Source organism: Diadema antillarum, unplaced genomic scaffold (genome assembly GCF_040938485.1).
Source record: "Diadema antillarum isolate AM-2024a unplaced genomic scaffold, OU_Dant_1.0 scf00000099, whole genome shotgun sequence".
Classification (NCBI taxonomy): Eukaryota; Metazoa; Echinodermata; class Echinoidea; order Diadematoida; family Diadematidae; genus Diadema; species Diadema antillarum.
In genome coordinates, this window is record NW_027270988.1 from 1,526,720 (window position 1) to 1,551,905 (window position 25,186).

Genomic DNA, 25,186 nt, shown 5'->3' on the forward strand with positions numbered 1-25,186 from the left:
AGTCAGGACCACCCCGGAGAAAAAAAAAAAGAGAGAGGTGAAATAAACTCTGTATTACAAAATAAATCTCAAGTTCTTCCTGTACTGACATCCAGAAAAAGTGGTTCATGGCTGTTTCTAACATAACAGAAGACACCAAAGAGATGATCAATTGCAAGATGATATCTAGTGTAAGTTGAGCATTCTGTTTGGCATCTATCATAACACACAAAGAGAATTGTTACAAATGTTTTTCTTTGATTAACAAGAAAAAAGTATGCATAAACAAATTATCCACTCTTGAGGATGAAAAATATTTGCAACAACTGCAATGATAGGACAGCATACACTGTATGACATAAGGCACAGGACATCTGTACACATGTACATGTATACATACACATGTACATATTGGCATACAGTCATGTAATAGCGCACGCCATATGCAACTTGTTTCATAGCAAATGCTCTTACTGGTAGACAACGTTTGTTCTTAAACCTTGTTATTGCTCTTTCTCTGAGAAGCTTGGTTAAAGTTTAATATTATCTAAAATGTTTCTTTATGTGCAGGAAAGAAAGACACTTAACTTTAACAGATTCATTAAGATATGTACGTAAAAAAAAAAAGGAACAGATTTTGCTCCTTTTCTTACCTTGAAAGAGAGAGTACCTATGTCAGCCCCGTTCATATTGTAATAAAACTTCCAGCATGTGATCCCTGAAGTTTCCGGTGTAAACGTAGGTCCTACCAGTCTGGCTGTATCACCCACTGTCTGGTTTGTGGCATCAATGTACATGTATTTCCCTGTTTCAAAGTGAATCAGGAAAAGGAGAAAAAAAAATGATGAAAATTCTCCCAGACTACTGAGGCTATGTACACATGAAACACCCATTCCCAAGGCTCTGGGTGCGTTCGAACGCTCTAAAGCGAACCAAAGCGAACTGAACTAAAGTGTACCTTACCGAACTGTGCCAGTTTTGGAGCGTTCGAGCGCTCTGTTGAGAAAGCGTACCTTACGAGATATTTTTAGAAAAGGTCACGCTTGTTTACAGCAAGAATGTCATTCACCTTGCGCTTGACCTACTTACAGCTGTCCCGAACAAAGAGAATGATGTCTTTTCATTGTGACGTATGCGCATGATACGCGCATGCTTTACAACGAACTTTTGGTACGCTTTGGTACGCATTTGGAGCACATCGGGAAGTGGTCCACTTTTGGCTCGGTACAGTACGGTACGGTACACTTTAGGAGCGTTCGAACGCTCCTCTGGCGCGGGTACGGTACGGTACAGTTCGCTTTAGGAGAGCGCTCGAACGCGCCCTCTGACAATGCCACTGCTGAAGTGAATCAGAAATTCTATGAACCTATGGCACACCCCCCTCCCCATGACTATCTGTAGACATTGTATTACATCAAGGAGAGGTATGGGAAGTCTTTCACAAGTCTTTCTTGAATTCACGTAGGCAGTTTAAATATAGTCCATGAATTATACAAATTTAGACTGCATAAACACGCATGACACATCATTTACGCCAACAGACATCCAACAATGAACACAAGCTGACACACACACATGTGGAAACTCTGCCTATTTTGCATTTCTTTTTCAGTCCATAAATTTAACTTAAAACATGGATTTGATATACATTAAACTAGGCGTAAGATTTTGGGTCAGACAGCATGCAAAGACCAAACTCAACAAAATAAACTCACCATAGATGGAGCCATAGGTAGCATCAACATCAGGTCCAGTCCCAATGGTATCTGTGCTACCCTCACCCCACAACCAGTCAAAGTCATCGCTATCATCCTGGGTGTAGCCGCATCGGTCTGGGGCCTGGAAGTCACACTCATGGGCAGCTAAAATCAACAAGACATTTCAACATTATATTCACATCTTCCTTGTTTGTTTGCTTTGCTCTTTCCTGATCAGTGTTCTTCGTCAATGAGTAATCCTTCAGCACCAACAGCACGCTTTTTTTTTTCCCAAAATGTTTTGAAGAGAGATACTAATACAAAATAATCATCATTTTCTTGTGCACTTTTCATAACTCCCTGTGTGCAAATTTGTCAAATCATAGCAGGTCTGACTAATGATTCATTGATCACATTGTTTTCAGTTTATGATCGATATTCAGCATCACTGTTAAATGGTGCTTGTTAATTTGGGGATTTTGTGGAAACATGACCATAATCAATGTCTTTTTTAAAGTTTACTGAAAGATACCAAGCATACAGTAATTTACTAGAAGCTTGTGAAGACTTTACATGAGGAGATGACGAACTCATTTGTTGTAGCTGAGTACAATTTATAAAATCAGGAGTAAGTGTTGGGTGAATGTGTACCTCTGATGCATGTGCATGTAAAACAGCTACATTTGCATTTTGCCCACATTTCAGTAAAAGACTGCAGTCTAATAAAGAACCTTTTGAGATCATTTTTTGACAAGCTATGCCAACATTGCCTTCCTGCGGAAAGCACAAGGCAGAGCTCTATTTGATTATATTTAACACTGACATGGTGTGGAAAGAAAAATTTGAAAGGTCACCTTGACATTGTCCTTCATAGAGGTCAAGGTCATCCAAGGCAATGTCCCCTGTGAAGGAGGAGCCTCTGACCGCTTCATAGATGACCTTTGGGGGAGGAAGAAAGGATCAAGTTACAACAGACTCATGAAAGCTCCCTACAAGAGCTTTGCATACATGGGACTATGATGCAAAATGAAAAACTGCATCCACGAAATGGTAACTCATTAAGGCATAAAACATACTTTTTATTCCAAAAACATATCTTTTCTTCTTCGTCGTCGCCGTCGTCGTCGTCGTCGTCGTCTTCTTCTTCTTCTTCTTAATCTTTTTGCTATTGGTTGAAGAAAATCGAGACACACTATCATATGATACAAATATGCTAGTTGACAGCTTGTCTATAAACTATATTGGATTCAGTATCCACTGATTCTGTGAATCAATCTTCTCGCCCACTAGACTCCAAGGCACTTCAAAACCTTGCGACCAAAACGACACTGTCCATATTTTGTACCCTGAAAGAAACACAAGTTAGCATGAATAAGCAACTAATTCAATTACAATTGTACATCTTCTACACCATATGTCATTTTCTGTGATTTTAATGAAAGTGGGCTTGTTATATATTCTGCTTTACCTAAAAAGACACAACAGTTGCAAATCAGCATGTGGCTGATTCAAAGATTAAGTTATCCTTTCAATCATCATGTCTTATGTTTGTTTGTTTGTTTGTTTTGTTTCACTTTTTATCTTAGAATTTTCTTCTTCTCTACATTATGTTTGTTTGTTTGTTTTGTTTCACTTTTCATCTAAGAATTAGATGGCTGGATAGCCCATCTTCAGCTGCATTAGCTGGTCTTCCACGGGGTCCAAATCGATATAAGGTGGAACTACTTCATCCGGTTAAACACCCTGCCTTTTGCGATGAATAATTGAATCAAGATCTAATACATGCATGAGTTGTGACTTTCTCACAAACAGAACCTCAAATGTCCTATATAACCCGAGGGACTTGAGATTTGAGAACAAAAAGGAGTTACTGATATGCATATTTTCTGGACATGAGCTATGCACTGTACCTCGAATGAGTAAATGTCCACAATCTGTATGGACCCCCTGGTCCAGCTGTTGCCAAGGGAACCAGACCGTGTCCACACTGGGAGTCCAGTTGATGATTGGTTGTTTTGAATGTAAACATTGAGGGTTCCTATGGTGGCACCATACATATGGTACCAAAACTCCACACAGTAGGATCCAGGCGGGGCTATGGGGCTGATCAGTCCAATGGTATCCCCTGCCACACCCACGCTGGATTCAAGGTAAATATAACTCCCTATGGTGCAGTGGAAAAAAAGTTTCAGGGTCAATAATTTTGTTTTGTTGTTAGGTCATCTTCTTTTATGAAACATATTTTAGATTCAGGTGAATGTAGAGTGTGGATGATTAAACTGAATGAGGACACACTCACTCTTGAACTTGTTATTACTATCAGCAAAATTTTGTTACATAATGTGGATGGCATACTGAGCTACTGGATCCAAGTGGTTTAAACCATTTTACTGGTGAGATGATTCTCCTCAAGAAGACACCCATGACACATGTAATACTGAATAATGCACAAAATGACATTTTTACAGAGGTTTAATTTGTTGCGAATTTCACGAATTGCCTCTGAACTGTGAAAATAACAGCATGCAGATATACATAAAAACATGTAAAAACAAAGATAATTTCTAAAAATACCATGCCATGCCAGCGCTGGATCAATCCCAACAAGGAAAAGTAGAAATGCGTAACATATGTCCCCGCCGGATGTAGCATTTTGTAACAAAATGTGCAATATAGGTAAAAAATCAAGGTCAAAGGTCAAAGAAGTCAAAGGTCAAAATTCTGTGTAGAAGTTTTGAAGCCCTCACCTAGTGCCATCACATAAAGCAAATGGAATCGAAATTGGGTTAGAAATGGCGAAGGAGTAGCATTTTGTAGCCAATGTACAATATAGGTCAAAAATCAAGGTCAAAGGTCAAAGAAGACAAAGGTCAAAATTCTGTGCAGAAGTTTTGAAGCCCTCACCTAGTGCTATCACATAAAGCAAACGGAATCGAAATCGGGTTAGAAATGGCGAAGGAGTAGCATTCTGTAGCAAAATGCACAATATAGGTCGAAAATCAAGGTCAAAGGTCAAAGAGGTCAAAGGTCAAAATTCTGTGTAGAAGTTTTGAAGCCCTCAACTAGTGCCATCATATAAAGCAAACGGAATCAAAATCGGGTTAAAAATGGCGAAGGAGTAGCATTTCGTAGCAAAATGTACAATATGGGTCAAAAATCAAGGTCAAAGGTCAAAGAAGTCAAAGGTCAAAATTCTGTGTAGAAGTTTTGAAGCCCTCACATATTGCCATCACATAAAGCAAACGGAATCGAAATCGGGTTAGAAATGGCGAAGGAGTAGCATTTTGTAGCAAAATGTACAATATAGGTCAAAAAATCAAGGTCAAAGGTCAAAGAAGTCAAAGGTCAAAATTCTGTGTAGAAGTTTTGAAGCCCTCACCTAGTGCCATCACATAAAGCAAACGGAATCGAAATCGGGTTAGAAATGGCGAAGGAGTAGCATTTTGTAGCAAAATGTACAATATAGGTCAAAGGTCAAGGTCAAAGGTCACGACTGAAATTCTGTGTAGAAGTTTCAAAGCTCCCATGTAGTGCTATCATATAAAGCAAACAGAATCAAAATTGGCTCATAAATGACAGAGAAGTAGCAAATTGAAGATTTTGATCACACACGGACGCACACACGGACACACGGACGGAGGGACGGACGGACGGACACACGGACACACACACGTACGGAGCCCGTTTCATAGTCCCCTGCTCGAACTCGTTCGGCGGGGACAACTAGTAGCTATTGAAGGTTTAGCAAGCTGCATGGGCCATGACATAGCAACACTTGGTACATCATTACATACTAGCACAGTACTATAAATGCAGAACACTCTACATGCTCATGTTCAGGGACTCGCCGAGTAAAAATATTCAGTCCTAGCATTGTCAACGGCTACTCATTCTTATTCATTTCACGAAAGGTGAAGTCACTAAACCCTTGCAACAGCAAAATTAACAACATATATCTGACAGCTAGGTAGCATTATGCACAAATTTCAGCTCATACAGTAATTGAAGGAATTTGTCTCACCCAGGCCTGTTGTGTGGTCAGCGGACGGCCCTGTCTCTATCGATGGAGTCGTCCCTGTTCCAAGCATCCAGTAATCGGAGTCATCCGTGGCTTGTCTGTAGCCACACAGCCCATCCTCAAAGTCACATGACCATGGGTTTGGAACTTTCAGATGATGGATTGACACATGAGAAATTGCAAACAGAAAAAGAAAATAAAAGATATGAATGAATATCATACATGTAGTTTCTTGAACGTATGAAATACTACAAGTACTACAAGTACAATAATTCTTCACCATTTTCAAGGATGGAATTTTATCAATATCAAGAAAAACTAATAATACAGTTACTGGATTTTATAGTTACTGTACTTATCTTTTTGACAAATAAACAATGAGTTGAAAACCGCTACTGTAAAACGAGAAATATTCGCGTGCATTTTAATTTGACAAATTTTGCGAGCACCAAATGCACGCAAAAGTTCTTGTCTACATTATATGCATTGAATGCTAATGGCACTTCGTGAAAATTTCCTACCACGAAAAAGGCCGTCGGTTCCAATTTGCAAAAATTTAATGCCGTGAATATCCCATGTTTTACAGTATGATGTCACCTCTCTATTCTCCCACTGGTTTGTACACAAAAAATATAAAAAATTGAGTTTTTAGTCATTATCTTATACATCGTATATCAACTTCTCCCTATCTAAGGCATACATTCTAGGTTACTACATGAGTAAAATAGTTGATAAATCTCATTCCTATCTATTTCATGTCAAAAGATGAGATACATGTATGAAGATTTTGTGATTAAGGTTGAGAAAGGAAGTGCCGAGCATATTTGGGTCCTATAATATAATCCATCAAAGCCCAGTCAGCAGCAAAAGGTGATAAACCTCGCTATTTGTAAATGATAGCAAAAAATAGCACACCGTGACAGAGGCCATTAAACAGTCCAGTGTCATCCACTGCTATGTCTCCTGTCCAGTTGGCGGCATCAAAGAGTGCCGAAAGGACGATCTGGTACTCCAGCGTCGTGGAGACGTTGAACTGTCCGTACAGCCATGCCCCTCCCTGATCACCGGTCACGACAAACTGCTGGGTGAGTGTGTGGGTCGTGGGAGGGTCAAAGGTCAAGGTTGAGCCTACAAGTGATGCTGGAAGCCCTGCAGGTGACAATTAAACATTAACAGTTAACAGAGGACACTTTTCACTTGAGTGTCTGGATTCAATTCACTAGTTACTGAAACATCAAATCTCCCATTCCTTCACAGATACCAAATCAAATGCTCTAAATTCTTTGAGTTTTTATATGAAAAAAAGGACACTTACAGAGCAGAATTGGAGTCAGTTTAATTTAGTGTATCTTAAAAAATAAAACCCAGAGTGTATATTTCACTACTGAAAGACTTAATGTTTTGTAGAGGTCTAAAGGTTTTATCTTTTTATTGCAAATTGGAGCTAATTAATGCTTTCCAGACCCCATAGCAATTGTTCCCCAATCGCTACCCACTGGGGTACATTTGAAAATGGCAAATAGCCCCCATCAGCCATATGCCAGTTAATATGTGCATGAAAGTGTACAACCATCAGTAAAAGTCAACTTCAGTCAAGATTTTTCAGCTGTGTGTGTACAACCAGAGATCAGTATAAAGCTGTACACAATTCGTTACGGGGATTTTCAAATATATCAGAGCTGGGTCAGCCTTCCCATTCCGTGGTATATCAACACGCTATCAGGTGTCTAATGTTGATAGCAATTATGATATGATGCAGCATACCTGTTCCTCGTATATGATACCAGAATGTGAAGCATGCAGCATCCACCGGGTCAAACACCTCACTGTATAGGTCAGCTGTGTCTCCTGCCATTAGAATGGAAGTGTCTGGTACAGTGTCTACCAGCATGTAGAAACCTGAAGGGGAAAAATTAACAGATAATAAGGGTATATTATGACACAAGGGATTCTACACACTGTACAGTTTTACAGCTGATTATATCTACCATGCCAGAGTTAAATCATCAGCATATCCACAAGTGGTGTTCCCAATGATACTAAACTGTTAAAGGGGAAATCCAGTTCAATGTAAGTTAGTCTGATAAGAAAGAGTAAAATATTACAAGTTCAATGCTAAAATTCTGATTACAATCGGGTGAAAAATAAGGAAGTTATGATATTTTCAAGTTTCGCTCATTTTTCAGGAAACAGTTCTTGAACTGTCAATATGAATATTCAAATGGCAAAGTGAGCATGTCATCCCCTCATAACTTGCCATATAGTTTGTACATAGAATTGTGAAATATCCAATTTTTCATTCAAATGCAATTACATCCGAAGCTCAAATCCTAGTATATCTAACTGATCACTATTCTGAAGTTACAAGTATTCAACTGGGAATATCATCATGTTTAAGACTTCAATGACAGAAACATTGAATATTTGTCTTTTTTTTTACATGATCAATGGAAAATTGTGAGGTTATGACATGGTTAGCTCACCATTTGCATATTCATAACCACTGCACAAGAACTGTTCTGCAGAAATTAGCAAATTTCAAATTGTCATAACTTCCTTATTTTTCATCCAATTTCAGTCAAATTTTTACCACTGAACTTGTAAGATTTTACTCTTTTTTATCAGACTAACTGATATTTGGACTGGATTTCCCCTTTAAAATACTTCTGATGTCTGCAGAGGCAGACAATGAAAACCAAATTAAATGAAGCAAAAAATGATTTGGTGGACCAGACAGTTGATCACACAGGGTAAAAAGAAAAAGAAAAAACTATTACACACAAAATTTTATGTTGATATGTCGATGAGTTGATGTGTTTTCGTCAGTCCCATCAGATTAACTTTTTAATACACAGAGTTGACAGTACAGTTGAACCTCTCGTATCCGGACAAGTTGGGACCGGGGCTCATCCGGATAAGGGATTTGGCCAGATACGGGAGACTCAATGCTTTATACATGTACATATACATACACATGTACTGATGTAGCCCATCGGGTAGTACCACATGTAGTAATGTGTATACTGCAACCTTTTCATTGTTACACTCAGTAACAGACCCCAAAATAGAGGTTCGTGTTTGCAAGAGTGAAATCATTTTCTTTTATAAATTCTTGGGATGATTTACCTAAATAATTATTAAGAAATGTATCAAGTAGATCTTGAAAATAAACAGTACGAGTCGACGAAACTACGCTTCAAAATTCGATCATCACGGCTCGGCAAAGTCGACTGTAGGTCGCCATTGTTAGATGGTCTCCCTCTCTCTCTTTGTGTGTGTACTGTGTGTGAACAATTTTTGAGTGTTCAATATCATTCGTTGGTCAGCCAATGACTCGAAACAATGCATGTCTATCTCGTCATATCGACGGCTGTGTATGGACCTATATGTGGCGATGCGATATGAGAGGACTCGAGCGCATTAATCTGTCCATGTTCTTGCGGTGATTTGGGGATGTTTGGGGATGTTAAAATATCTGAAGGTAAGCAATTTGGAAGGAAATTTGATGTAATGTATATGTTAATCATGTTGGAAGTAATATGTAATTCAAGTGTGTTTGTGTAGGAGTTCTCAAGGAGTTGGGAATCCCCCTTTCCTCCCGTAATTATAAAAAAATTTTTAAAAAATCACGGCGAGATTGCGTCCGTATAATAGAGAGATCCGGATAAAGGGAGGCTGGATAAGAGAGGTTCAACTGTACATTGAATTCTAAAATCTACACTACAGATATCAATGGTAAATTGGGACTATTCACAAGTATCAATTTGTTGGCATACGTTGTATACAATCTTCAAAAAGAGCAGGGAACTCTGAATGTAGAGCTAACCTTGATCATTTCCTAGAGTATGATCATAGCTGGGCCCAGTGTTGTCAAAGTTTGTAGCACCAGAAGTCCTCTCCCAGTCAAAGTTGTCTCCACCTCGGTTCTGCCATGAGCACATGCCCTTCTCAAAGTTACAGTGACCTTCAAATGGATTGACAAAGATTCTTGATTAATTCAAGCTAAATTTCTTTCATATCAAAATCTATCATGGTAATCAAAAGGAGTGATAAACTATATAGTGGAAATTTTTGCACATTTTGCACAACCAGAAACTAGCACGAAGATAAAAGCACAAGAATATTAGTGCTTGCGATACGTTCCAGTAGTTGATGTCTTGATTCTATGGAATTAAAAACATGCAAAACTCTTCTTACTCGACCGAGTGCGAAAACTATTGGCGCGAAAATATCCACTTTAATAGTCCTAACTCCGATCTTGAAATAGAGGCAAGATCATTTACAATTCATCCTTAAGAATCTTAATTCAGCAGTGTATACTTCAATTCATAGGCCATGCACTGGGAGATCTTACGCCCAATATTGTTTCCTGTACACTAAAATCTCTGCATTAACCCATTGAGGATGAGCTTATTTTGCTATAACACATATTTCCCATAGACACCTGTTTGAGTATACTCGGGACTTGTATCTTCGACGGGTTAAGTAAAATGTAGTTTACTCACAGGTCAGTTTAATAAACATTCCTCATCATGATTAAGGACGAATTAAAAAAGAAACCAGAAAAGTTGACCTCCTAACAAGACCTCAAGTTTTACAAATATGGGAAATAAAATCACATGGTATTAGATGACAGCACCTTTGGTAAATATGTTTTTAAAAAAATCACAAAAAAGCTAGAAATGAGAATACTGATTTCAAACTGGCCTCACTGGAGCTAAGATTTGATCTGCACTCCCTGCTATGATCTTACCTGGTGGATTACAAGGTCCTGAGGTGAAGCCTACTTCATCAATGGTGATTCCTCCTTCAGATCCAGACCCCACCACACCCTCTATCACAGCCTACAGGAGAGTGGGAGTAATATTAAAGGTATGAGAGGAGGCTGTTTGTTTTCTTTATTAAATCTTTCAAAAGACATACAGAACTGTCAATCTTGCAGCTCACAAAAAGAACATGGGTAGGAGCAATATTTACAAATCTTGAACTGGAGTTTCAATCAATATCCCATGTGTTTCTACAAAACAAAACTGCACAAATGCATAGAAACATATCCAAGCTTCACCTGCTAGGGACAGGCTGATTTTGCTACAACATGAACATCATTTGTCACTTACAAATTAGTTCTTCTAATACGTTATCACACACTCATTTGCAGGACTGATACACATGGCTTGCATTTTCCTGAAAAAGTGACATTTGGAGCTGCCAGGCAACTCTCCAGAAATCTAGAACAAGTTTCAAAACTCTTCTCTCCAATCATTTATAAAGGCTCTTCAGAGTATTCAAAGTTTGATGGTTTCACTGCTTTGCATTAAGCATGCTCATTGATGCATACTTCACAAGCCCTTAGACTATTATGGGTCCAAGTATCCAATACCTGGAGGATAATATTAAAAGGGATGTGACTTGAGAAAAGGGCCCTGAGCTATGTAGTGCACAAATGCTAGAAAACGGCGTGAAAGTTTGACAAACTGAAAATGCACACCAAACCAATAAACAAAAACTGTGATTGCTTGAGCTAGCTACATTTATTGTAATGTTGGGGTCAACTTGTATCAACCTGTCATTTCTTTTTTTCTTTTCTTTTTTAAGGCAACTGTCGCATTTTGATTATTCATTGCCTTGAATGATTTGTGTTGAGCATCAACATCATGGATGAAGCGGTAAGAACACACACCAAACAAAATAATTTTTTGTGCTCTTCCTGCACTGTGCTTAAAACTGAAGCTCAGTCCCAATCTTTCATTTTTTATCACGGATCTGTGGACCTTCACAAATTTTCACAAAGTAAATACAGAACTGTGTCTGACAATGCGTAGATGTATAACAGTGTCACATTTATTATCACCCCTCTTTCCATCAAATTTCAAAATCAAAGCTTTTCAAGCTGACCTTAATAATCCTGTGTCTTAGCGGTGAAAATAATTTCAGGGCATTTTATGTTCAGGCAATGACTATTGCATGTGCATGTCGATTGACTATCGATCATTGTGGTTGAGCCTTGTCGCAAAAGACATTCACCTAGATTTTATTTTTATAGCAGCCTGAACACAAAGAGTTTAGTCCAGTACGATTAAGTCAGGCCTCTGTTCTGAAGAACGCAAATATATTTATATCTTTGATGAGAGACTATTCATACACTGTATCAAACTTTGGACATGGTTACTTGGACTTTTTGAAACTGTTACATTTGTTATTTAGTGCTGTATCTAAATTCTAATGTGTGGTTAATGTATTATTGAGTAGTAAATATAAGATTGCATTATACTTACTGAAGGGTACTCAGTAGTCAAACATTGTTGTTGATAGGAGCTAAGATTAGGAATAAATAACTTTAACATCATCTTATGTGATTGATATTATGTATTATTTCAGTTAATGCATTATCTCCCATGAATCACAGTATGAAATTAATGTTATCCCAAATCAGGGTGTTTTACTTTTATCCTTTACTTTTATTTTGCAGGAAGTTGATGATATTTTTAAAGAATTTTTTGTCCAGGAATTCACATATCATCATCAGTCACTTGAAGACACAGACCTCTGAATGCAAAATAGAAGAATAGTTGGAATAAGACGAGGATGTGGAAGAAAATTATACCCATGAGTTTAAAAGTTATTGAGCAAGTTACAGCATTTATTTCATCCCAGCAGGAGGTGGATGGAATTGATCCAGAAACTGTAGATGAAGGATGAACTGAAGAATAAAACCAGCATAAAGATGAACAATGGCTGTGGGTGCTCTGGGACAAATCACTACCAGAAACTGGACGCCTCCACTGTTTTTGACCACACTCTGCCAATGCATGAGCTTAGTACTAAATTGGATCATGATCTGTACATCATGGGAAAGCTGACAGTAAAACAATCGAGCAGCGCTGCAATGGAAGTGAAAAGGAAGCGGTATGCTTATAACTTCAACGGACAAGAGATCTGCAAAAACTGCTTCTTGTATGTTCATAACATTGGGGAGAAGCGACTTAAAAATCTAATGAAGCTTGTAGCAACAGAAGGCATTGCACCTAGGAGCCATGGAAACACTGGATGAAAACCAAAGCATGCCTTGACATTTGATGCAGCAACTCACATTGTGAACTTCATTGTGGAGTATGCCAGGGATAATGGCCTACCTCAGCCAGCAGCTCCCCGTGGACGTGACAACCACCCACCAATAATTTTGCCAGCCAACCTCAGTCAGGAGGGACTGTTTAAACTGTCCAAGATTGCATGTTCTGAAGCAAGTCACCATCATGTGCAATTCACATGCTTCAAAGACACATGGAAAGCAGTCGGCCACCACGCTCAGGTTTTCAAACTAAGGAGTGATGTGAACCATGAGTGTGAGATTTGCAGGAAAGCAGTTAATGGCCTATGCTGGCAGAAAAGAGGAAATTCTAGCTCTCAATGAGTCACTGACACAACACATCAATCGATCAGGAGAAGACACAGACTACTGTAATCAATGTATCCAAGACACACAACTCGAGAAAGAGCTTAGAGTCCCAATAACAGCAGTTCATTGTACATTTGACTTTGCACAAAACATCACCATCCCACAAAAACTGGTAATATTTGTAACAGTAAAACTGTGGGCATGGATGTAGGCCTACATGTACATGCATAATTTTAGCCATATCAAACACTGCCACATAGCTTTGATGATTACTGGGACAAACACTATCAGAGTGATGAGATGTGAGGGGACACGTTCTTACCCGTTCCGTGATGCACGCACATTGCATACACGAATCAAAAAGTGGCAGGATAGGGCAAAACACGCTTGTTTAAATGTAATAATTGCAGCACTTAGAAGTGGAAGTTCAAAAAAGAGTTTGCATATATCTAAATTTGTCTGAATTCATTCTACAATGTGCCAGTGAAAACTCATTTTCAGTATTTTCTGCCCTAAGAGTCCTTTTTTTTTTGCGTCACGGCCCAAATGAAGGCCTACACATATAATATATCTTGTCTCGTCCCTTTAGTGTGGCCACGATCACTGAATGGAAAGATTTGTTTGTCTTTGTTTTCACTCTCCAAACTGCTGTTATGATAAACGATGTACAGGAAAAGAGAGGAAGAGAATTTACTTGTTACCAAGTCTTTTACTGGTTAATAATATATCAATTTATTGCACAGATTCCTTTCCTTGATCTGCTAGAGCTTTGATAAGTACCTGTTACATATTTTTTATTCCGTTATTTCTCTGTCTGCTTGTGTGTCTGTGTATGTGTATGCGTGTGTGTGTGTGGTGGGGTGGGGGTGGGGGACAACTGGGGCAGAAAACAGGCAAGTACATTGTATGTGCATGCATGTAATCCAAATCCAAAATCTGTGGATTGAAGTGCAGTGCATACCTGGTAAGGCATCTGACCGATCATACTGACGCCAGCAAACCACCAGTAGTCATCTCGGTTACCATCGATGCTCCATAGTGCATCACTCATGGTACCGTTGGTCACCTGGTAGATGTTGATGGCACCGACATTCACTGCATCCATGTGGTACCAGAACCCGAGGCAGTCTGCGCCATTGTCGGGTGGCGGTCTGAGGGCGCTATTCAACATGGCAGAATCACCGGGAGCAAGGGTCGGGTCACGGAGGTCAAGGTAGGCGTAAAATCCTGTCAAAACATGATATCGAAAGACAGAAATAAATCAAGAAGAATATTTCTCAAACTCTTACTAAATTAATGAGTGAGATGTATGATCGTATCTCACAATTCTTCCTGTACATCATAAAACAGAAGATTGCTTTGTCAGTTTGACATACAGGAACACACTCAGGCATAGTCAAAGTTGTTAATGCTATCATAGAGTCCACACACGCATTGAGAAGTGCAATAAAGCTGTATCCTCATCTGATATTTCGTTCAACTCATTTTATGAACACCTCAGTTACTTTCATTTCTCACCATTTACACATTGAATACAGTCCATAAGAAATATAGAATTTTACAATTCAGTTGTGAAGTAAAACAAAACATAGACCTGTGCATCTATCAATGCAGACAACATCTAATTAAAGGCACAATTGTCACAGTAGGTTCGCACAGAAAGAAATGTTTGCCCTTCAAACTGTAAAATGACGACATGTAATATTTCCAAGGTTCCAAGAAATCTTCCTGCACTGACCTCCAATGACCCCTGTTGTCTTGTCCGGTAGAGAACTCTGTCCTGCAGGCCCGTATCTGGTGTCCGCACCAGAACCCGTCATCCAATCAAAATCATCCATGAGAGTTTCCTGCGTCCAATCACAGATGCCATCAGAGAAGTCACAGGTTGCTGTGAAAGACAAATCCAGTCTTAGCCTTGTGTGAACCAGTCCACATCAGCTGTTCATTTGCATTCAACTTTGTGCACATTAAACTGGATTTGACTTCAGTGAAAACACTTCTATACAAAACTCATGAAGCCTTGAGGAACTAAGAAATTTCCTGCATACATGTAACTTTAAGCTTTAATGCGGTAAGATTTACAGTGTATAAGAAACATTCAAGGTTAACAGATTGGACGTGCAGATCAAAAGACCAAAAAAAAAGGTTTTTTTTTTCCAAGCCAAGAAAGATATCCTGTATTCCATATTTACTGAGTACCCAATCTACATGTAACTTGTTTTACAAGTTTTGCAAATGGTTTTATATGTAAGTATGATTAATACACACTTGCAAGACACATCGATTATATGACACAAGTTCTTATGAAAGGAGTTACCATGAAACAATGTTAACATTCTAATTTCACTAATTTTGCAACAGCCAAGATCGCGAACTTAACCTGTTGAGGACAGTTTGATTTTGCTACAACACGCATTTGCCATAGATGCTTGCCCGAGTATACTCGGGACTCGTCCTCAACAGGTTTACATGCATGCAACAATTCTTGTCTATACACTACATGCAAATGAATGCCAGAGGCAATTTGCAAAAATTTTGTGTTGCTAAACAGGCTGTTGGCTCCACTTTGAAAAAAATTCATGCCGTGAGTTTGTATGTCTTGCTTTACAGTACTTGCACTCTTGAAGTTTGACTTACGAAGAGGTGGACATTCTCCTTGAGTTAACTCTGTGTCATCAATGGCGATATCACTCTCCCATGACGCACCCACGATACCCTGGAAGATGATCTGTGAGGAGTGAAACATAACAAACATAGTAAAACATACAAATGTAGTGACTGTTTAAATATTGCTCTTGTTTAATGACAAAGCAAACATAAGAGAATGCTCTCTATTGCTCTCAAATAAATTAGTTCAGGCTTGAATGTTCATCAGTGTGCAATAATCTGTCACATGGGAAACACTTGTATGTTATCAATTCAAATATTCCTACATTGTACATAGTAAAAATTAAACCATTACTCATGGAAACTAGAAATTTCGTGCTCGGCGGGTCGCGCAGCCAAGCACATGTATCCCCCAAACCCACAGCATCAAGAAGCAGACCCTATTGGATTTACCTTTCATGTATAAAGACGGAACAAGTGAGGGCGCCATCACCAAAAACCATAGGCATCTTTGTCTTATCATAATACACCTTCATGCCAAATTTGAAGATGATTGAAGAACTGCAGCCAGTAGAGTGCTCACAAGCAGACCCTATTGAATTTACCTTTTCATGTATAAAGACGGATCAAGCGAGGGCACCATCACCAAAAATAGACCTCTTCGTCTTATCGTAATACACCTTCATGCCAAGTTTGAAGATGATCAAAGAAGAACTGCAGCCAGTAGAGCGCTCACAAGCAGACCCTATTGGATTTACCTTTTCATGTATAAAGACGGAACAAGCGAGGGCGCCATCACCAAAAACAATAGGCGTCTTCGTCTATAACCATAATACACCTTCATGCCAAATTTGAAGATGATCGAATAAGAACTGCAGCCAGTAGAGCACTCACAAGCTGACCCTATTGGATTTACCTTTTCATGTGTAAAGATGGAACAAGCGAGGGCGCCATCACCAAAAACAATAGGTGTCTTTGCCTAACCATAATACACCTTTATGCCAAGTTTGAAAATGATCAAAGAAATGATCGAAGAAGAACTGCAGCCAGTAGAGCGCTCACAAGCAGACCCTATTGGATTTAGATTGTCATGTATAAAGACGGAACAAGCGAGGGCGCCATCACCAAAAACAATAGGCGTCTTCGTCTAACCATACTACAGCTTCATGCCAAGTTTGAAGATGATCAAAGAAGAACTGCAGCCAGTAGAGCGCTCACAAGCAGACGCTATTGGATTTACCTTTTCATGTATAAAGACGGAACAAGCGAGGGCGCCATCACCAAAAACAATAGGCGTCTTTGTCTAACCATAATACACCTTCATGCCAAGTTTGAAGATGATCGAAAAAGAAACGCAGCTGGTAGAGCGCTCACAAGGAAATCTCTGCGGCGGCGGCGGCGGCGGACGCGGACGCGGCGCGACGAGGCCAAATCCATAGTATCCCCCTAACTCTGTTCGGGGGATACAATTAGATAAGCCTGCCATATAGATCTCTAGTAACCTTGGCATCAATATTTCAAAAATCATTATAAGACCATACAAGACCACTGTAGTGAAAAGTATTGGTCAAATACATGAAGGAAACAGAGTACCTGAGTGGTGTCCGTACTGTTGATCCAGAACTGAGCTAGTCTCCACTCATTGCCCTGGTCCCCAGTCCTAGCCCACCGCAGGCTCCTGACACCATTAGTCTCCTGGTACACGTTGAAGGTGCCCATGGTACCGCCAAACATGTGGTACCACCACACAAAGCAGGCACCGCTGGGGCCGGTCGGTGCGATGGTCTGCGAGACGAGGTTTGCGACCTCACCGGGCAGCCTTGGAGCCGATGCCTCAGTGTAAATGTAGCTTCCTGTCAATTGAAATAGGAGTTATTTACTGAAGAAATATTTCTTACACAGAATCACATAGCAAAGTACATCAATTGTATGTAAAACACACATTTGTACACTGTACAGATGAATGATATACAGAGAATGACTTTCAGCCAAGGAAGGTCAATACGCTCCAATTCAATTCAAATCAATCATTCTTCATTTCCACCAAGTAAATGGTAACACACAACACAAAGTGTATAATTGTCAGTTTGTACTGCTAAACAATTTGAACGAAATACTAGTCTTTGAAGCATAACACAAAAGATCACAATTAACATTTTGCAATGGCAACAAAAGATTGATACAATGTATATACATTGTACATGCTTTAATACATTTCACATTGTGAATTTCTACTGAAACAATAACAACATCACGAGGAAAAAATGTGTGATGCTATTTGTGAAGACTGCCATTTTTTTTTTTGTGAGCAACAAAAGACAAAACTCTGAGATTCATTGACAAAAAGAAAAAATAGACAATATAAGAATATTGGCATGATAATTTATCCCTATCAGTGCATTGTCTGCCTTTGGCAATTCAGCTGGAGCACTTTCATCGCTGACTGGTGCAGCTGTCAGGAAACTAATTGTCTATGAATAGACATTAACTAATCAATTAATCCCTATTGTGCCTGTCCTGTCGTTATACCTGAATGGGCCGGTGAACTTAGGATTAGGACAAGTTTGAAGGAATTATCTGAGTGCTGATGAAAAAGTAATGCATGTTTCAGCTGAGAGCTTGCACACAGAGAGGTTCAAGACCAAATGAAATGTGTGTGTGTTTTTTTATTTCTTATTTTTTTGTTAAAGTCTGCTCTTTAACCCGTTGAGGACGAGTCCCGAGTATACTCATGCAGGTGTCTATGGGAAATGCGTGTTGTAGCAAAATCAGCCCGTCCTTGACGGGTTAAGAAACTACATTTGGCTGTGATGAGAAAAAGGAAGCCAGGAAGTACCTGATCCAGTGGTATGATCCCTACTGGGTCCTGTATTGAGTGAAGCTGTAGAGCCAGAGTATATCGTCCAATCAAACTGGTCACTGGAGTCGTGTGTCCAGCCACACATGGTATCAAACGCACATGAGATTCCTGCACCCACTCTGTTTGGATCTGCATCAGCCGGCATCACTGTAACCAGGACACAGAATTACATGATTAACCTATATCCACTGAGAAATTCTTTAAAAATGTTGTAACTTTAGGTAATCTCAAGCACAGTTATTCGCTTATATCAAAAAGGAATGTAACATCAGAGTATGAGATTTTCATTGACCTGAAATAAGAGAAACATGAATCAGATTCGTAGTTTTGATTTCTCTTTCATTCTGCATGAAATGTTGTGCATACATTTCTGCGAATGGATTCCTTTACATGTATGGCGTAATGTGTTCTACTCTTTATACACCAAATAACATGTTACTTGCCAGGCAGTCATTACCATTAACTTCAATATTCCTGGCACAGATGATAAATATTCATGAAAGTCAAAACAATTTATTGTTTTAGAATATTTGTGTTGCTTTTTTTTTTACTGGAAATGTGATATTTGCATTTTCTGTGACCACCTCCTAAATCATGTGATATATATCATAACCTCATGAGCAACAGAAAGATACTTTAAATGAGCTCAGCATTTTTTTTTTCTTTCAGCCATTACCAACATGTCAATGTTGCTGGGCAAGACTCACTTGTTTGGAAACATGATCAAAATCAGCAGCCTACTCCAGGAAAAAAACAAATCTAAATAGACAATGCAACTAGGATGCCGATAAAATTACTTTGAATATGGAGTCATTCATAACACAATCTGCTAAGATCAACAGGCATAGACAGTACAAAAATGTGGCTCTTCATGGGTAGAGCTTGTAGAATGCCCACTGGCTTGTATACATACATGCAGTACATCATTTTTTTGATAGGCATTGGCCTTAGGAATGTACGAGCTGCCCTTTGAGAGAAAATAAGATTAAAGGGAACACTCACAAGAGCAGGTTCCTGGCACCACCTCTAGGTCATCGATGGCGATGTCGCTATAGTAACCAGATCCAATCACTCCCCAGAATTGAAGCTAAGACGTACAGGGTAAGCAAAGGGTAAGTTTATAAGGTCAAAGACTAAAATAACACAAATAGGAACTAAGACTGACAACAGAATGAAATTCAAGAGGTGTTGATGGTATTCCTTGCTGAAAATATTGCTGAGTGTGGTGAAAGTGGGAGAGACAGTATCAATAATTAATCTCCAATATTAATCTCCAAGAGATATCTTGTGAAGATAGAGATAATAATAATAATGATAATAATAATAATAATAATAATAATAATAATAATAATAATAATAATAATAATAAAAATAAAATAACAATAATAATAATAATAAAAATAATAATAATAATAATAAGAATAATAACTCACTCTTAAAATCTTTCACTCTAATCTCTAGACTCCTATCAACCCCAATTCTTTCACACTTTGCTTCCTGTATGTTCTCCTCTCATAGTGCTTCTCATAACTACCATGTATGTATGGTATACTTTAAACCTCCAGATTATTACAGTTAATTCTTGGCAGCTCTGAGGGGTGTTAATTTCTTACCAGGAATGAGCCACTGAGTGCCACCTGTCCTTGAATCCAATGGGTCTGGTCAGTGCTCTGCTGACCGTCCAGTGACCACATCAATTCAGGACTGGCTACCCCACTGGACGTGTCTTGCCTGGATCAAAGAAATAAATCAGCAAATAAGACTGAGTAAGGTATTCTAAGTCTAAATGGGATGGTTGATGATTATTTATCAACAAGAAAATGGACTAATGAAAGAAAGATATTATTTAGAGGGGGGAAGGGTCAGGTTTGAGTTTCTTCAGTTTGTCTCCATCTACAAATGAAAATTTGTTAAGATCGCAACTGCTGATCTGTAAATTAACAAACATGTCGAAAAAAAGGAACCAGTGGGACTCGAACCTGTCATCTACTGCTTTCCGGGCAGCGACACTACCACCAGGCTGTCCCTGGTTGCCGGCAGTGACACGATGAACATGGAACAACTGCGTTGCGATCTTAACAAATTTTCATTTGTAGAGGGAGACAAATTGAAGAAACTCAAACCTGAGCCTTCCCCCCTCAAAATAATATCTTTCTTTCATTTATCCTATGACTTGTCCGCTTTGGACTACTTAACAGAACAATGTCGCAATCTCGGAGCTTGGGTATTTGTTCCATGTTCATCGTGTCACTGTCGGCAACCAGGGACAGCCTGGTGGTAGTGTCGCTGCCCGGAAAGCAGTAGATGACAGGTTCAAGTCCCACTGGTTCCTTTTTTCTGACATGTTTGTTAATTTACAGATCAGCAGTTGCGATCTTAACAAATTTTCATTTGTAGAGGGAGACAAACTGAAGAAACTCAAAACCTGAAAATGGACTACCTCCTTGTTATGGAATATCATTAATTCAGGTGAGTATCTATCAGCCAAGGCTTTCAAACTTTGTTTGCTTTGTATCAGAGATAATTCAGTGACAATCTGTTACTTTTCATCACTCAGAATACACCTTTGGCGCACACGCTGTAAAGTGAATATCATCAAATTGAAATGCTCAGTGCGCACAAAGACATGAAAAGGCAACTGCAACCAATCCTGGTATGCGCTGAATTAACGATTGCATTATCGCTCTAACAGCATAAGAAATGATTGATACTATAATGTACACTGAACCTTAAATATTGTGACAATTCCTGTTAAGTTGTTACAGGCAAGAATTACCACAGAAAAGTTACAAACTTCAGGCCTGGGTTAGTTCTCTCTACCAAGGCCATGGCTCATATCAACAGGAATGGGATACCTAGAGCTGTACACTGTAGGGGACTCCTAACTGTAATTCTCATAATAACTACCTGAGTGCTATTCATTACTCTCTCATTTACTAGGATCAGTTTCTTCCACTTTGCATCATGACACACATAAGTCATTTTAATTCTCACATTTGAATGACCTCAGAATGCTTGACTAGTTGTTACTGACAGGCTTTTTTTATTTGGGGGGGGGGGGGGTGGGAGGGGTGCAGATAGCATGCTCAACAGCAAAACGTCATGAAATTCAGACCATTTTCTCAATCATCTATCAATTGGAGCATCCTAAGCCATAGGCAATCTTGCCATGAAAGTTTTGACTTTTACAGCGAGAGTGGACAATGGTCTTACTTGAGAGTGGAAGAGTGGATAACAGTCTTACTTGTAAAGTCTGAGTCCAGCAATCTGCTGACCAAACATGTTGAACCAGAACGTGAAACAAACGTCAATGGGTCCTGCATCAAAGATGGCGCTGGATAGCTTGGCTGTATCCCCCGGCAACCGGGGTGCACTCCCTTCCACATACACATAAAATCCTTCAAGGAAAAATTTACATTCAAAATGTTAACAAAACTGAATCAAGGAGCCTCCCAGTATAAATGTGAACATTTCACTCCACATAGAAAGCTCTGAATTATCAATGACTAGTCTTTTCTATTTAGTTACAAATTACGAACATACAATCTGAGTGGAAACATGCGAATTCAACAACAGGATAAGTGCAAAGTATTTTACTCCACATAGAAAGCTCTAAATCATCAATTATTAGCATTTTCTGTTTAGTTACAAATGACTAACATACAATTTGAGTGGAAATACACTAATTCAACAACCAAACTAGTAAAAAAATCACTGTGTAATTACTTTTTTTCAGCAAAAAAAATCATCATTCATCATCATTGAAAAGGAATTACATTATGATACACTTTTTGTGTCAATACCCACATTCAAAGGGTTGGTACAAGCTGGAAAACAGAGCTGACATGGAAAGGGTGTGCATGTTGTGGACTCCAGTAAGAGCAACTAGACAAAGTTAACACACAATCTGTTTCACTCACAACCCTCATGGTAAATGCTGTACTATACATTCGTCATTGCAAGGAACATGCTTACAAAATGTTCCTGGCACCACAGCTTCATTGGTTCATTCCTTGGAGGTTTCATTAAAACATAATACACATTTGTTTTTATGCAATGTACAATATGGTACTGTCACACAAGCAAGAGTTGTGGGTTAATAAACTGATTATGATACCTGTTCCCACTGCTCCAAGGGTGTGGTCATACAGGGGACCGGTGCTGGCAGAAGGGGTGCCTCCCTGCACCCTTATCCAGTCAAACTCATCCAGAGGGGCATTATACCACTGACAGTAACCATCCTCAAAGTCACAATCCACTGTGAGTCCATCCAAAGAGGGAAAAAAGTCAAATACACATTAAAGCTACAATCAGGAGCAGTGATTAAAGAAGGTTTGAATTATCATATTTGCTGCATTTGTGTTGTTCAGTTGTGGCACAAAACAACATACTGTACAAACATTGTGCAATAATCATAATGCCACAAATACAAGGAGATACAGTATCAACAATTTTCTCAATAAACCATCAGAGTGACGATTTATTCTAGAAATGGTTTTTAAAGAAAACTTTTGATTATACTGATTAACAATTTCATGTTGGTTAATCTTACCCCTACATACCTCAGATTTTAGAGCTACATACATTGTAGCCATTCATAGCTATGGAAACTGGTTCTACACAACCTCAGGTAGTCTGAATATCTGTGAACACAACAGCTGCTCACTATGCTCACATCCAGTTCCAACCCACTGCCTGAAATGCAAGGGTAATTTTTTTGTATGGACCCAGCACTACACTACAACAAAAGACTAAGACTTCATCACTTTGGTACTCTTTAACTCAGAAAGTAAATTTCCCATAAACAAAACAAGAGGCAGCCCATAAAGGACTAGCTGAAGATCATCTCTGTTAAAGGGAAAAAAAATCTTTGATGTTTTACTCACAGAGTGCATCACAGCCACCATCAATCATATTGATTTCATCGATAGCGATGTCGCCTTCTTCCCCATTTCCGACCGTCCCCTCGAACACGATCTCGTAGCCATTGCCAGTGACTTCCACCGATGTGCTGTACCACTGGTTGCCCTTGTTGCCAGAGTAAGATGCCAGTGTGGTGCGTGTGGCATCAGCATTGTTGGACTGAGGAGAAAAGGATTGGGAAATTCATCCACCATACGGTATCAGTGTGTGGTCTTGCCTCATTGGCTGACAGAAAGTAAGGCTAAAGAGTGAGCTCATACAAACTAAATAAGGATTATGTATGCTTTTTGATACCAACACAGGATGAGGCATGGGACATCAGTGAGATTATTTCCATTTAAAAAAAAAAAGAAGTAAAAAGTGTGTCTATATATGTAAAGATATATAATACATACACAGTAAGATTTGATATTACCAACATCTCAAAGCGTCTTATGAGTATTTCTTAATGCCACTCATGTTATGATTTATATCTGAAAAGCTTTGTTACATGCATTACAAAACTTTCTGAAACATTAACCAGAAACATCCAAAAAGTCTGGCACCATAATCTGCACAAACTTACCAAGACTGATAGTGTACCGACATCCTGACCATACATATGGAAGAAGAAAGTCCAGCAAGTCGTGGATGCTGTTTCCATGGAAACGTGAGGACCAATCAGCCTAGCCTTAGCACCAGGAGTATTGGGCCGGGAAGTCTCGATGTACATGTAGTGACCTGATGAGCCATAGTCAAGCAAAGACAAAATCAGCAGATATGGATCGAGGGAGAATTGATGAGTCAAATATACAGTGTATCCACTGGCCATGGTTCATTGCTTTATCAAAATGTAATAGGATTGGCTTATACACTACAGAAAACTGTCAGGCAAAATACTGTTAAATACTCTAGCATCAGTTTACAAACCAAACTAGAAGGGAACTGGAAATCATATGAATATGACTGATGTGAATCCAGAAAAGATTGTATTCAACTCACTTGGATTTTGCATCATCATGCCAGCTACATGTATATGCATTTACATGTATGTGCTTGAGGGGTCAATGTTTGTAAGATGATTTACGTGTAAAGTAAGATGATTTTACCTTAACGTGTTTGTAAAATGATTTTACCATAACCTTGGCATTTATCACAAACTGGGCATTCCATGTTTTGTCAAAGTGCCTTGATTTCTGCAAATTTCACTTCCACCATGAGATGCAGTAAAGCACTTCTCTATGCTTCCCCTCACCATAAGCACTGCCATACGTGACATCAACGGATGGACCGGTCAGTGGGGTGGGTGTGTCCCCAGACCAGTACGTCCAATCAAAGTTGTCGGTGGCATCCTGGCGATAGCCGCAGATGAGCGAATTCTCAAAGTCACAAGTTGCAGTCGCTGTGGGGACAAAAACAGAAATATACTACAATTGGGACAAATCATTTTCACTTTCTTTAAATTGTTGTCTGTTCAAGCTATTGTGAGATTATAGACTGTGTTGATAATGACCATACAATAGACATGTACAATTACATGTAGTACATGAAATAATGGTCTACTGGCTCTGACTTTATTACTGGCCACACATCACATCTGGGTACTTTGTTGCAAAAGTATTTTGGATATTACAACAGTCTACTAACAGTTTACTAACAGTTAAATCTCATAGACCAAGGAATAACACCCATAAGTGATCACGGAACTAACAAATATGACTGGAGAA

At 39.0% G+C, this 25,186-nt stretch overlaps 1 protein-coding gene across 1 annotated transcript in view; it reads right to left on the minus strand.

The window, feature by feature from the left end:
* Positions 1–10,391: 10,391 nt before the first annotated feature.
* The window catches only part of LOC139718772 (MAM and LDL-receptor class A domain-containing protein 1-like), a 35,871-nt gene continuing 21,076 nt past the window's right edge, over positions 10,392–25,186 (minus strand). Inside the window, exons 15-28 of the mRNA XM_071630237.1 lie at positions 24,715–24,861; positions 24,046–24,200; positions 23,444–23,639; positions 22,675–22,815; positions 21,802–21,955; positions 20,171–20,288; positions 19,560–19,644; positions 18,534–18,704; positions 17,291–17,550; positions 15,728–15,818; positions 14,829–14,978; positions 14,052–14,317; positions 12,887–13,012; positions 10,392–10,538 (exon numbers count right to left, since the gene is read on the minus strand). Coding sequence (XP_071486338.1) covers positions 10,392–10,538; positions 12,887–13,012; positions 14,052–14,317; positions 14,829–14,978; positions 15,728–15,818; positions 17,291–17,550; positions 18,534–18,704; positions 19,560–19,644; positions 20,171–20,288; positions 21,802–21,955; positions 22,675–22,815; positions 23,444–23,639; positions 24,046–24,200; positions 24,715–24,861 — 2,207 coding nt within the window. The remainder of the gene's footprint in view (positions 10,539–12,886; positions 13,013–14,051; positions 14,318–14,828; positions 14,979–15,727; positions 15,819–17,290; positions 17,551–18,533; positions 18,705–19,559; positions 19,645–20,170; positions 20,289–21,801; positions 21,956–22,674; positions 22,816–23,443; positions 23,640–24,045; positions 24,201–24,714; positions 24,862–25,186) is intronic.